Source organism: Copadichromis virginalis, linkage group LG14 (genome assembly GCF_057382275.1).
Source record: "Copadichromis virginalis isolate Kocher_CV1m ecotype Utaka linkage group LG14, C_Virginalis_male_GT1.1, whole genome shotgun sequence".
NCBI lineage: Eukaryota > Metazoa > Chordata > Actinopteri > Cichliformes > Cichlidae > Copadichromis > Copadichromis virginalis.
This window is the reverse complement of record NC_140631.1, coordinates 27,066,464-27,080,653: the sequence shown is the minus strand read 5'-3', so window position 1 is coordinate 27,080,653 and position 14,190 is coordinate 27,066,464. Positions and strand designations below refer to the sequence as shown.

At 41.0% G+C, this 14,190-nt stretch overlaps 1 protein-coding gene across 1 annotated transcript in view; it reads right to left on the bottom strand.

Annotated features, from left to right (window-relative positions):
* The window catches only part of ttc9b (tetratricopeptide repeat domain 9B), a 38,553-nt gene extending 24,363 nt beyond the window's left edge, over positions 1-14,190 (bottom strand). The window contains exon 1 of the mRNA XM_085430227.1: positions 13,394-14,190. Coding sequence (XP_085286353.1) covers positions 13,394-13,856 — 463 coding nt within the window. The 5' untranslated portion in view covers positions 13,857-14,190. The remainder of the gene's footprint in view (positions 1-13,393) is intronic.

Sequence of the window (14,190 nt, the reverse complement as noted above, 5' to 3'; positions counted from 1 at the left end):
GGAATCACCTCATTTTGAATGCACAAATAGCGCTGATATAGTGTCAGGGTTACATTTAGTTTTCGGTTTCTATTTTGGGCTATGTTGTTTCGTTCTAGCCTCCCTAGTGTTTCCCTTTCTGTGTTTCGCTACCTCTGTGTCGTGTTTCGTGTGAGGCTGCTTGTTTGTGGTTTCAGCGTGTCTCTCTTTATAGTTTTCCCCTGTTGTCTTGTTTTGGTTTTCACTTCCTGTCTCATCCCTTACCTGTTTCCCGTCAGCTGCCTTAAGTTACAGTAGAGAATCTGCAGCATCAAAGCAGAGCGTAAGGTCAATGAAATGTCAGAGGGGTGCACGTCAAAAGCCATGGACTACACTGTTTAGTAGTTTACACAGAGCGCTACACTTAAACTGTGCACACAGAAGTATCTGAAGCAAACGTGCTCTGTTTTTCTTCCTCTTTGTTTCTTGTGGACTCATGTCGCAGCTTTGCTTATTCTTCTAACTATATTTAGCCAGTTTTCTTTATTCATTTCTTTTTTACTTTTGTCGGTGTGTTTAAAAAAAAATTGTGTTATCTGTGTAATAATGCAGTTATTCTCCACTCGGACCGTCGTGTTGGACACACCTCAAAAACTTTATCCTGTGATCGCTTAAAATTAAATTAAATTACATTTCAAAATTAAATATAATGCACTTATGTGGTAATTTTGTTTGCTTTATGGGTTTTTTTTGTTGTTGTTTTTTGAGCACAGTATGCTAAAGGTGGCTTTTACCCCTGAGCTGCTGCCTCCATTACATTGTACTTGTATAACAGCACTAAAGTTTAATCTATTCTTCTTCTATTCTTGGGGTTTTATTGCATTTACTGTGTTTTGGACCCTGTGATATTTGTTGTGGGTACTGTTAACTCACAGGTCAAACACAGGTAAACCCAGCTTTTGGCATAACAAAGTATTATTTTCTGATAAATGTATGAGTTGACATTGATGATATGAAGCTGGACCTGGTGATGAAGTCCACACAGGTTTTGGTGGTAATCATCGAATATAAATTGTTGTTTATTTGCTATACGATGCAAAACGCCTCCAAATTATACACATTTGCACTTCCTTTATTACCACTTTTAAAAGTTACATGTTTAATTCTTAATCATTTTTATCTTCTATTCCATGCTCATGATAATAAGAATGATGTTACAGGTGTGTGGGATGAGTTTTGTGCAGCATGGCCCAGGTTGTAATGTAACAGCACTGACATACATCGCAGGGCTCATATGCACCACATTAATATTCATAAATAGAAAACATTTAGTTATTTTTCATTCATTTGTGAGATTTAAAAATAGATTCAAAAAAAAGAAATAAACATGCATCATTTCCATTACCCCAGCATGATGTCCAAATTGTTGCTGTGTTACTTAAAAAAAGAATTGCCAAAAGAAATAAAGTTCACAGTGATAAACTGCAACAGCTGGTAATTGTAACAACCATCCTGTAGTGTGCTAATGTGCTAAAGTCACAAAAACAATGATAAAAAGTAGCATTTAACAGACTTTTTCTTTTCTCTGAATAAGATGGTTGCATTAGGTGTCAAATCTGTGCCAAATCAAATATGGTGACCGATGGAGAAATAAGGGAGCAGATGGGAGTACTCCTGTTGTGGGTCTAATTTCTCCCGCCTCTGTTATCATGTTCAGAGTTAGCTGCTTTCCTGCCATTTGTAGTTTTTAAATTTTTTTTAGTTTTGCTTAGGTCTAACTATCTCCACCGGTGCCTTCTTTGGTTTCTTGGCCACTAAAGGCTCGCCTATTTTTTAATTTTAAACCCATATCTGTGTCTTGCATCATTCCATCTGCCATTTGTAGCTTCGTAAGAAGCGTCTGCTAAACGAGCTGCTAAAGTTACAGTTAACTGAATTATGCCGTTCTCTGATAGCAGCAATTCTGGGAGTGTATTAGCACAAGGCTGGCTGCGACATACTCGGTATAATTCGGTTATTATCATCATAAATGGCGGGTTTGAGCCAGAACAGCACGGCTGCGATTGATTCATCACACAGAGAGTTTAGAGCCACTACATTTGCGTTGTTTTCTATTCTGATTTTAATCTATATGGATTTAAGAACGCAGCCGTGCCAACTATACTTCTAACAGCAAAAAGACTTCAATCCAAAAGCAATCATGACAAAAAGCATCAAAAGAAAAATTTCGTCTCCTCTTTCCTCCCCTCTCCGCCTCTCCGCCTGCTGCCTCCTCCTTTTATTCCTGACAATCTTATTTGCTCCTTTGACACGAGTCATCTGGGCCTGTCAGAGCTGTGGCATAAATCAGTTTTGGTCTGAAATGGATTTCTCAGTAAGAATTGAAAGAAAAACATAATAAAATGCAGTTCTGTAAACTCTCCCTCTACTGCTTGGAGGTCAAACCTTTCCTGCCTCCCCTCCTCCTTTACAGCCGTGCCCTGCCTCCACTCTCTGATAATCCCATCACATTTAAGAGCGCCGTCCAGCCTCTTGCACTCCTTTTGTTTTACACCTCCCTCCATTTGAGCCTGTCCATCACCGTCTGCTGATTCACCCCTTCCCCCTTCCTCTAAATGCCCTATCTATAAGGTAGGAGGTAATTCAGAGGAGACGGTACAGTGTGAGAGGTACAGTAGAGGGAGTGCCAGCCATACACCCAACAGCAATGCCACGCCATCTGCAGCTCTGGCACGTTCTCACATTTCTGCTGTGGCCGTCCCTTTAATGGCAGACGTAACCACACAGAGGGAGGAAAAAAACAAACAAAAAAACCTCACCCCATCCCTCCCATTTCTCCTCTTACTCCTCATCATCATCCCCCTCTATATAGTACAAGTGCACTGTCTGAATATCACATTTCTCCTGTCCAAAGCTCCGAGCAAGTCTTCTTCCATTCCCAGCCTCGTATTAACCCCTCTATCCTCTCGTTTCCTCCTGGCTTCATCTCATGCACTCCATCAAGTCCCCTGGTGACGGAGCTGGCAGTAGATGAAAGGGAGGAGTTTTCTCTTCTATTCCGCTTTTGTAAGCAGGCACTGGTTCTTCTCTGGCAGCGTGTTAGAGTGGACTGGTAAAAATCACTCCGTCTGTGGTGTTACACATCGCTGACGTTATGCGAGTGCGGCCCCAAACAGCCCCCATCTGAAGCATGACTGGGCTCAGAGGCTGAGATGTGTTGAGGAAGTGGAGAAAGAACAATCTGTCTTATGACTGCAGCGAAACACAGGCAACGATTTTTATTTCTGGTCCAGTGGTAACAGATGTTGATGTCACCAGCAGGCTCATTAAAGGCTCGTTAAATTTAATATGAGGTCTGTAATTGCATGTCATGGTTCAAAAGTTCATTTATGGCCACAGTCGGATGTCCCCGAGGCTCTGGGTGCAGGACACATGCTAATACATTTGTCTTTATCAAGCACATTGTAACAAAAAACAACAGTGTAACTGTGTAACGTAGTAACCGCACTTTTCCCCTTCGAGTGTTTGCGAATACTTCGGCTTGATGTTTTACTTTTTTTGGTTTCTATTGGTTCATCATAAATAAGCAGGCAGAAAAATTAGCTAATAAAAAACATCTACCTACTCAAATGGGAGAAAATAAAGCAGGCGGCTGAAAGGCTGAAAGGCCAGCTGGACTCTCAATGAATGCTCATGTTTCTGCCTGTTTTCTGAATAATATCTAACGCCTTCACTATTTTAACACTGTAGTTGTTGCTGCTACCAGGCTGGACCCCACTTATCTTTCAGAAATGTCTCAATTCTTCATGGCACAGATTCAACAAGGTGCTGGAAACATTCCTGAGATTTTTGGTCAATATTTATGTGACACATCCCAAAGTTGCTCTATTGGATTGAGATCTGGTGACTCACTGTCATGATGAAGAAGCCAGTTTGAGATGATTTGACTTTTGTGACACGGTGTGTTTTCCTGCTGTCAGAAGACGACTGCACGGTGATCATAGAGAGATGAACAAGGTAAGCAACAAGTGACTGTATGGCTGTTATAGTGATGCCAAAAGCATCCAAACAGTGCACTTACCAGCTTATGGTCAACTGCATCACATTAAAGTAAAGTACTTTACAGTCCAGTGGTGGTCCACAGGTAGCCACGCGCTAGACATTAAACAGCTGGTTAGTCACAGCTGAAAAGCAGAGCAACCACAGTGATAGAGAGGAAGTCAGCAACACCAGCAAGGACCTAAGAAGCAACCGAGCAAGACTTGGATTACTGCCAGTGGGACTTTTCCCTGTCAATCCGCAGTTAAACGTTATATCTTGCGAACTGTGACATGAACACAGCACGGTGGTAATTCATCCTCACACTCGAGGCATGACTGAACTGCTGGAGTCCTCCCCTAAATGATAAATGCTAGTGCTGAATGTGTGCACAGTCTCCACCCTTTCCTCTGGAAATTCACCATTTTAGTTTCAACTGCTGCAGCAATTTCAATCTGTAAATCCTGTGCTTGTTGATGTGAAGGTGCCTGTAGAGAATAACAGACGAAACCTGAACTCTGATGTGCACCAGTGTGTGCAAAAGTAATGATGGAGAGCAAGTCTTTGCCAAACTACTCTCACCACCAGGAGGGCTTATAAAGTGCTTGAAGTGTTGATGCAACCAAGTAGTAAAGAAAAAACAATCAATTACTGCGCAGATTAAATCTCAGTTTTAATGAACTCAGATTAGTTTTCCACTTCACAAGAACGTTGTTTAGATCCTCAGGAGGATTTAAATCCTCACAGACAGACACACCCCATCCAGGTCTTTGCAGGTATGTTGATTCGTGTCTTTTAATTCTCTGTAAAATGCTCGGCAACATTTACACTGAAACCGAAATTAACGTGTTTTACAAGCCAAAGAAGTTGGTATCCAGGAGGGAGTTCAGGTTTGTTTTTAGTAACAAATCTCCTTCATTGCTAAATGATAAATAACGCAATCAAAATGACGCTGGACTCAAGTTACTTTGCTTGGCATCAAATGAGAAATGTGTCATTATGTTTGCTCTTCTCTTCCCAAGCGTTGACATTTTGTCACATTTTCACAAGGAATGGGGAGTGTGGGAGTTAGCTGAACCCTCCCTTCCCGCCTGTTTTTCAGGGACAAATCAAATGTGTGTGTCTAACCTTACTGCACAAGGAGCTTACTTCTGATTGGATGAGTTTCAATACGGTTAATCATAGTTTTTCTGCTCGTGCATTACTTTTATTTAGTTATCGTCAGAAAAAAATCTGTGAACAGATTATTGGTCCTCCCTCCTTCTGTGTCATTTCATGTGTGTTGTGCTGCTCTTCTTGTGGCTCCGTATGTATTTTCTTTCTCCTGTGATTATTTATGCTGTCTGTGGCTGCTTTCTTAATACCGGCTCTGCTTGGACTGAGCGATTCTGTATATTTTTTAATTTCGCTTGCAAATCAAGTAGTTTACAAAGTATTATTATTTCTTTTTACTGAAATGAATCAGCTCTACAGTGTTAGCTGGTAGATAGACCAGTTTGTAGCACTTTTATACTCCGGGTGAGCACTCAAAGTGCTCTGTACTACAAACCTCACTCATAAAAGCAATTATCTATGTCTAAGTGCTTTCTATCTGCATTCACACTCCAAAGAAAGCATCAGGAGCAAATTGAGGTTTAGTGTCTTGTCCAAGGATACTTTGGCATGCAGACTTGGAGCAGGCAGATATTGAACCACCAACTTTCCAATTAGCTGGCGACCTTAGCCACAGCCACCCCCAACACTAACTTTGCGCTTATATCCTCTTAAAGTTATATTAAATATGAGTTATTTCCTTCTATAAAGGAAATTATAACTTAACCACGTTTATTTGGTTTGGCTGGCCAGCAGAGCAGGCCTTCACAAAAACACTTAGTGTGCTTGCTGTCCTATCAGCAAATATCTTCTGAGGAATAAAGTTTCCAGTACAACAACAACAACAACAACAACAACAACAATAATAATAATGATAATAATAATAATAATAATAATAATTTCTTGCCTGTTCTGTTGAAAAACAGTTTGTTTTCCTTCCTTTAACATTTTTTTAATGTGACGAGTGGGTGGAAATTTCTGGATCTTCAACACAGCAAGCGAAGTGGCTGTGAGCCGCAGCAGTTGAATAAAAAGGTGGCCGGTGTTATGAAACAAACAATTTCACTTGTCCCCTCCTGCTGCGTTCCTCCCAAGGCTGTGACTTATGACTCACTCTCAGATCGAGCCAGTCAGGAGGAACAAAGGGAGATTTCAGGCAGAGATCTGAGAGCGAGCAGGAGTTAATGAAAAGTCAGGCCGAGCTCTCTCACAACAGGATCAGACCATAACGCTCCCTGTTTTGTTCTCTGTGCACTTACATGTGGACATTTGGACTGATTTAAAAATGACTAGAGCTTCTAAACTGCAGCCGCTTTTAGAAAACTGCTGTTCCTGCTGTCAGAAGTGCCCCTACGTGATCGATATCAGGAAAAAAAGAAAAAAGAGCAAACAAACTGCAGTCACATCTGTTATTTCTGTATGTGCCTCACAGTGTTTGTGGTGGGTGGATAGATGGATGGATGGATGGATGGATGGCTGAGGCGGGCTGGCAGGCAGTCTGCCTCTGGCCAGCATGCTGCACCACTGTAAACTGTGACAGACACAGACGTTGGTGGAGGAAGTAGTGTAACCAATTTAGATACGGCCCTACAGGGATACACAGACTTTGGGTCTCCTTAACAAGGCCAGCAAATAGGACATTTGTCATCAGAATCAGGTGATCTTACTCTTGGCGCCGATATTTCTCTAAAGCACATTCATCATCCCCCCCTTTCCCCTTGTTTTGTCTACTTATATCTTTACACCAGGTAGGAACAAACACTAAAATAAAAAGACGTTTTTTTCCTGCCATTTTAAGCCTGATTAATTCTATTACAGCAGATTTGGCCATATTATTAGATAATATGTTAGGTCCTAGATCATTATTAGATAATTATTATGGGATAATCTTTTTACACATGTAAATAAGTTTTATACCTTTTAAAATAAAAAAATCTCTACAAATACACAACATTTTATCTAAATTTATAATAACTGGGTTTTTTTTATCATCCGGTAAAAATACAGAAAAAATCTACGTTTTTACTGAATGGTATAAATTTTGTATTTTAAAAATAGAAATGTGTTGTCCTTTAAAAATACTGATTTTTTTGTGTTTTAATTCCAGAACTACAGTTAATAGTTACAGTTTTTACTGCATTTTTGTGAATCCTCACAAATGAGGTGCTTAAAACCAGAGAATATTTAAGTTGAGTCGGGCAGCTCTGATCTTTCCTGCTCCGTCTTCATCCCTCTTGGTGATATGGGTTTTTCTATTTTTCATCACTTCTGTTTTTCCACACTTTGAAAACCACTTTGAAAAAGGCAGGAAGAGTTGCAGCAGGGCCCCCGCAGAGCACGGCAGAAATGATTTTGTCAGATATGAAGGCATGAAAGGAGTAAATGGGGTGAAGGTGGTTTGCAAAGTGGCTTGCAGATAGACAGCAACTTGGGGAATGCTAAAACAGCAAAATTAAATAGTGCATCCTGCGTGAGATTTACTAGCTGAATACTTACTAAGTATCAGCTGATGTGCGGGGACTGCAGCCGAGAGTGACTTCTAACACTGTGACGGGCTTCATGGTCGGTGTGAAGTTCATTTTAACTGTTATAAACAGCTGGGTAGTTTAATCCATGAGAATATGTCACGTTTCATTAAGGATCAACCACAATCATGTTTCCTTTGGAATATATTCATTTTAAAGTATCTTTAGATGTCGAATGAAGGCAGTGGAATAACATTTCCCCGTGAAATATACTTTAATTCAGAGCTTGAGCAAATTTATTTATTCCCTTTACTTTCATGGAAAAAATATCATGGCAACAGGAAATGTTTACCCTCATCACATCAAAGCTAAGGACTTAAAAAAGACACACATATCAATTCATGAATGTACACACGCACACACAAATACACCAACGCATTCAGCGCAGTAAGATTCAGCAATGTCAGCAACGGCTACAGCAAGAACACACACACACACACACACACACACACACACACACACACACACACACACACACACACACACCTTACCAGCTGCAGTTCTTCAGGCCTGTGCAGCAGAGACAAACCCACACACGCTTGTGTACATGCACGAACACCCGGTACATACACTCACACACAAATGCTGATACGCAATCACTCGCACACGTGTGACTGGCTCCACTTGCTTGTTGCTCTCCTGTCATACGTCAGAACCAAAGACAGCCGGCCAATCAAATGACAGCTCCTCACTTATAACCACGGTGACCACTGTCTGCCCAGCAAAACTCTGGGTAACCAGGTAGAAGTGCCTTTTTTTCACTCAATAAGTGAGTCATAATTTAAGTCATGTTTAGGTGCTTTTGTCTTTTTAAAGCTGAGAACTGACTTTCACATTTTCTGAAGGCTTTTACACAAACAACAAGGAGGCTGGAATAAGAATAATTACACAGAGATTACTACTGACCGCTGCTATTGGATCTGTATTGCTGTTTTGTTTATCTCATTTTCAGTTTTTCAGAAAACAAATAACAAATTAGTCTCATTAACAACCTGTGTAACCAAAGATTGATATCACACAAATACTACTACTACACATCACTGAGTCATGATGCTCCACTCTTCCTTCCCTGCAAACTTCAACATCATCTCCCTCGTTAAACCTGGGCACAGAGCGAAGATAAAAACTGAACCGCAGACGGACCTGTTTATGTTGTTTCTACAAAGAATAGAGGTTGGGTCACTTACAAAGTGAGAAATATAAAGTGGATTATTGCAGAGAAGCCATCGAATGCCCTGCGACAGACTGGCAACCTGTCCAGCTAACAGCCCGCAATCCTGAATTGGATAAGCAGATGGGAATGGATGGATGGATTACATTAAATAAGTCTTATTACTCTGTTAAGCATTGGTGATACTAAATAGGCTGTAGGTGTGAACGCTTGTCGACCTATCCAGAATATACCCCACCTTTTGACCTATGACAGCTGGAATAGGCTCTCCCAGAACCCTGAATTAGATAACCTGAAAAACCGGATGGATGGATGTATTGACATTCTTTCTACCAGGAAACTTTGTAAATTTGTGTTTTGTTGTACTCTAATCAATAAAGATATTGTAGAAAATAATTCTTGAACTAAAAAGTTCTCTTAATAGATTCTAAGAGGATGTCTAGGCGATGTTGAAGGTGTATCTTGAAACTGAGTCATGGTTCAGTTTGGAACTATTTTTCCAAACAGGACCAGACTTAAAGAAAAGACGGCGAGCCCACACGTATTAAACAGGTTCCTTGCCATAAATACCTGCACTACAGATACACTTCCACATACAGCCTTTCTCTGCTGTAAATAGATTTTCGAAGGGAGATTAATCCACATCTTAACATTTAATCTTAGCTGGAAAAAGATAATGCCCAGGTTATTGCTCATCTTCAGGACGCAGAAGCAGAACCAAGTAACAGACGAAAGGCAGGAAGTATTCTAGAGATTTCTTCTTTCCAGCATTACTGAGGTTTTGTGTTAAATTCTGGGTTGGTGAATGTGGCGTGGCATAATATAGAGCATATATCTTCAGTTATATCATCATGACTGCAGATATCAGCAGGAAAATGAAAGTAAATGTATTTTATAGCCTAATCGATCCATACGCACATCATGATGCACCTTATTGGAGTAAGTGGCTTACTACAGAGTGTGCACTGTTGTCAGCACTTTAAACTGATTAAACCATGGCATGCTCCCCTTTTTTCATAGGCACTCTTTTTTTCTTTTTCTTTTCTTTTAAATAAACATGCACAGTAAGCAATGAGTGTCTGAGATCTCAGTTTATCGATTCATCCTATAGGAGGCCGTGAAAGAGTGAACAAGGGGTGATTACAGGCAGTGATGGCACAGTGAGGTTGTGGTGGCATGTCTTTGTGGTACAAGCCTGTGAGTGCGCATGTGCACACACACACACACACACACACACACAGCAGTGACGGGAATGGGAGTAGTGTTATTACAACAACAACAGGGAAAAGACCCAGTGATGGTTGCCATGGTAAATATGGCCTCCTGTCACCTGCTACCACTCTTCCTCCTCATCCTCTTCCCTCGTTTTTGTTCTCTCTGCTATTTGTACCTTTTTCCTTTTTCTCACCACATCTCCTGTTTCCTCTTAATTCTCATTTTGCCCTTCCTTCCTTCCTTCCTTCCTTCCTTCGTTTCTTCCTTTATTCGTTTGTTCTCCCTCCCCCTCTTCTCAGTCCCTCCCCCATCCTTCCCTTCATGCCACAGTGGCCTTCCTACAGGCTCCAGACAGGCCCTGAACGACAAGCAGAACAAGCGACCTTCAGTGCATCATGGCATGTGTAGCGGGCAGCGCCTGGGACAGCAGCGAGACACACCAGCACAGCAGTCCAGAATCACAGGTGAAAGGTGAGTTATAGGTGATTTGATATAACTGCTGTAGTGCCTTTGTGCAACATTAATCACTATCATCATAAATCCCTCTAAATGTGACCATTTATCACAATCTTCTGTTCACACTGAATACCAGAGTCACAGTTTTTCCAACAAAAGCCTGGCTATAAGCTGATAATTCATGTGTTCATTCAGTTTCCATTGTTGTAACACACTGCTTTGCTTTTATTCACATCCAAGTACCCAAGATAATCAGTAACAGTTATCACTGAGGTTCACTGGTAATCTTATAGCATATAACTGTGACTATGTCTGTCTCACTATATATGACTATAAGCGCCTAAAAGAACAAACAAGTAAGTTTGTCACAGTGTCCATGTACTGACAATAGCCATAATATTTAAACATGAAGTACCAATAATAAACATGCTATACAACACAAAGCAATGTGTTATTTTTTATGTGTGTAATGTGTTTAATTCAGTAGATAATGAATTGCTGCTGAACAAGATTATTGGTTATGGACCTTACAATGTTAACCGAATTATAATCCACCTTGTAAGTCAAACTATGTCTATGCAGATGATCGTAAATCAGATTTTTTTAGCTAACAAAGGGATCCCACAGGGTTTTGGGATAAATTTTGTTTTTTATTTTATTAGTTTTATTCTACTTTTTATAAATGACTTTGGTAGAGACAATACTGCAAAACTACATCTTTATGCTGATGATACTGTCATTTACACACATGCTCCCTCTGTAAGACAGACAGTGCAACCTCAGACTGCAACTTCACCCATTTCAGTCTGTATATGTAAACTATAAAGTTTTTGTCTTCTGAAAAACTCACCAACAAGGTTTTGATGGTTTATAGTACTGTTACATCAAAGAGTTCATGCAAACACATGTTTGTATATATGTACAGATGACAAGTTCAATGTAGCTGAGAGTGAAGATTGGTTTTACTTTGTTTATATGAAAAATCTTGTGAAAGATACTTTTCTGCTTGAGATCGACAATGGTGATACAATGCATATACACATACACACCTTTTCAGCTTTGAGTCTTGATTCAGTGCAACTCTACACTTTATTACAGGCACAAACTCTGACTCACAGCTGCTTTCTTTGTGATTTGATGTGCTAGCCATCACTAACCACTGTTGGATAACAGCACTGGTATTTTCAGTCTATTTTCAGTTAACCTTTGCACCTCTCTCTGTCCTAGAACCAGCTGCACACCTCTAAGTGCTTGCTTTGGGGAATTCTAAGAAATCTGATAAACAAAATTTTCACACCATTAAGCTTGGAAATGGAATCTAAAATTAAACATGCTCATGTGGAAAACCAAGGACATCCCGTGATTGAGTAACTTGTATTCATATTCAGAACCACCCTTAGCAGCAAAGTCATATAGAAAACTATTTCATCACTCTTACACCATTTACAGTTTCTCTGAACATTACACGGTCTTACTGTGGAGAGAATTTTTTGGGATGTCTGCTTGTCGGAAGATTTTGGCATTGTGTTAACACACAAATGAGTGCTCCAGACCAGCAAACTGCCCAAACCTCTGCTTTTATAGTGATGCTCACACTTACTGACGATCAGTTAATCAAATGCAGAAAAACTGTGAATTTTCTTGTGAAAACTTTTTACCTTTTTTTTTCAAAGGACTGTGTCTATTATTGAATTTAAAAGCATCATAAGGAATGCAGGATAGGAAATGTGGATGATTTTCTTGAGAGGCCACTAGCATGTTTTGTTGTGGGTAATTGTATACTGTATACATAATAATGCTGTGGCTCCTGTATTTTATGTTGTAGTTGTTAAGTTTTTAATATGTTTTGAGTTTATGACTTCTACCTTGTTCAAGTCTCCCTTGAAAACGTCAGTCTCAGTGGGGCTTTCTGATTAAATTATGGTAAATACACAACTAATATTTTAAGTAATTGTGCAAATGTGTGTCTTGTTTTTGTTTTTTTTGTTTTGGACAGTTATAATTACACTCTTACCACCTCTGTGTACTTGTTTTTTTCAGTACAATTAATTTGCCGAAACAATATAACAAAACAACGACAATAATTAAAATGATGTGTGAACTTCATTATTATTCATAATTTTTTCCATCGCTTTCAATTTTATTCTGAATTATTTTGATCACTAAAACCTTGAAGTGAAACTCTCACATTGTTGAAGCTCTGATGTCTACTTTTATTCATGATTGTGCATAATTGCACAACTAGAAACAATGATGTAACAGTCTGTGTCGAGATAAGGGGACTATAACAATGAACAATGAGCTTCTTCTCAGTTGTTCTTTTCTGGTATATTATAAATGAAATTACTGAGGATTAACATTGAAAGCAGCTGTTATGTGAAGCTCTGTTAACCCTGTTGTAACTCCCTCCACACTTGGAGCCATTAAACTTGCAGCCTTACATCACCCCAACATGTGGTGAACTTGCCTCATACATAAATAATGGTAACATGTCCTAAAACATGAAGCCTGATTGTATTTATGGCCCAGATGTTTTTCTTTTTTCTTACAGGTACACATGTAAAAATAAACAACCCACGTGAAAGGCTGTTTGAGAGCATGTAACTGGCAGAGAGGTGAACTATTTTAGCCCACACGGTGAAATTTCTCTGGCTGGCAAATGACCTCACCGGAATAAATAAACGCACCAATGGTCAAACAGCGTGCAGCCACTTTTGTATGTGCAATTAAAAAACGTACAAACAAACACCATCCATGCTCCATTTCAGCACCAGTGTTGTTTCGCCCGCCTCTGCTGATCCCAGCACCTGGAGACACAACTGCACCCCGGAGCTTGTGTGAACCCGGTGAACCGGAACCAATAATGGTGTCAGCACTACTTGGAGAATAGTAGGGGTCTGGGTGTTTCTGAGTTTTAGTGTGTTTGTGGTCGTGTCACCTGTCAGGCTGTCGTAGCACTCGATCTCGGTGCTCTCCACGGCTCTCCTCTGCTCCTCGGTCAGCTTGGCCGCGGCTTGGCTGAGCAGGTTGACCTCGGAGCCCGTAGTGCCGTCCACGACATGAACCCCTTTGAGCTGCAGCAGCGCCCGGTGGTACTTGCCTATCGCTTCCCGGAACTTCTTCTCCTTGTAGCAGCGATGGCCCTCCGCCTTGAACTCGATGGCTTTCTGGATCTTCGAGTCCATCTCCATTTCAGCTGAGCCGGCTCGATACCCCCCTCCTCCGTCACCTCCGGCGGCCGCTGCCAGGCTCCGACCGCCGGTCTCCGGGTAGCTTTTCAGGCTCTTTATCTGGTGCTGTTTGGCTTCCATGTCTCTCAGTGAAAGCGGCTGGAGCGGGCCATGGTGCTCGGACACGAAGGTGTGCTTTGTTGGGGAGGACCGGAGCAGCGTGCTGTGCATAAAGGATGCAGGACGGAGCGGCGAAGGAGGCAGGGCAGGCGGCGGCACCGGAGACACGACGAGCCGAGGGAAAAATGGGCTTTCAGGCGCGTCTGCCGTGTGCAGCACTTACAGAAAAAAACGAGAAATAACCCGGAGAACGTCAGCAGATACAGAAAAAAGACGCATTACATCACCAGAGCTGGCAGAAACATCCTGAATCTCTCCTAGCGTCGACCACAAACCATCCCTCGCTGCTGGAGCTCTCGCGGAAGGATGCTCGGGTGGATTTGTATGGTAGCAACCTCAGAGGCACGCGCAGCTTCAGCACCACAGATAGCGCACACACCACAGC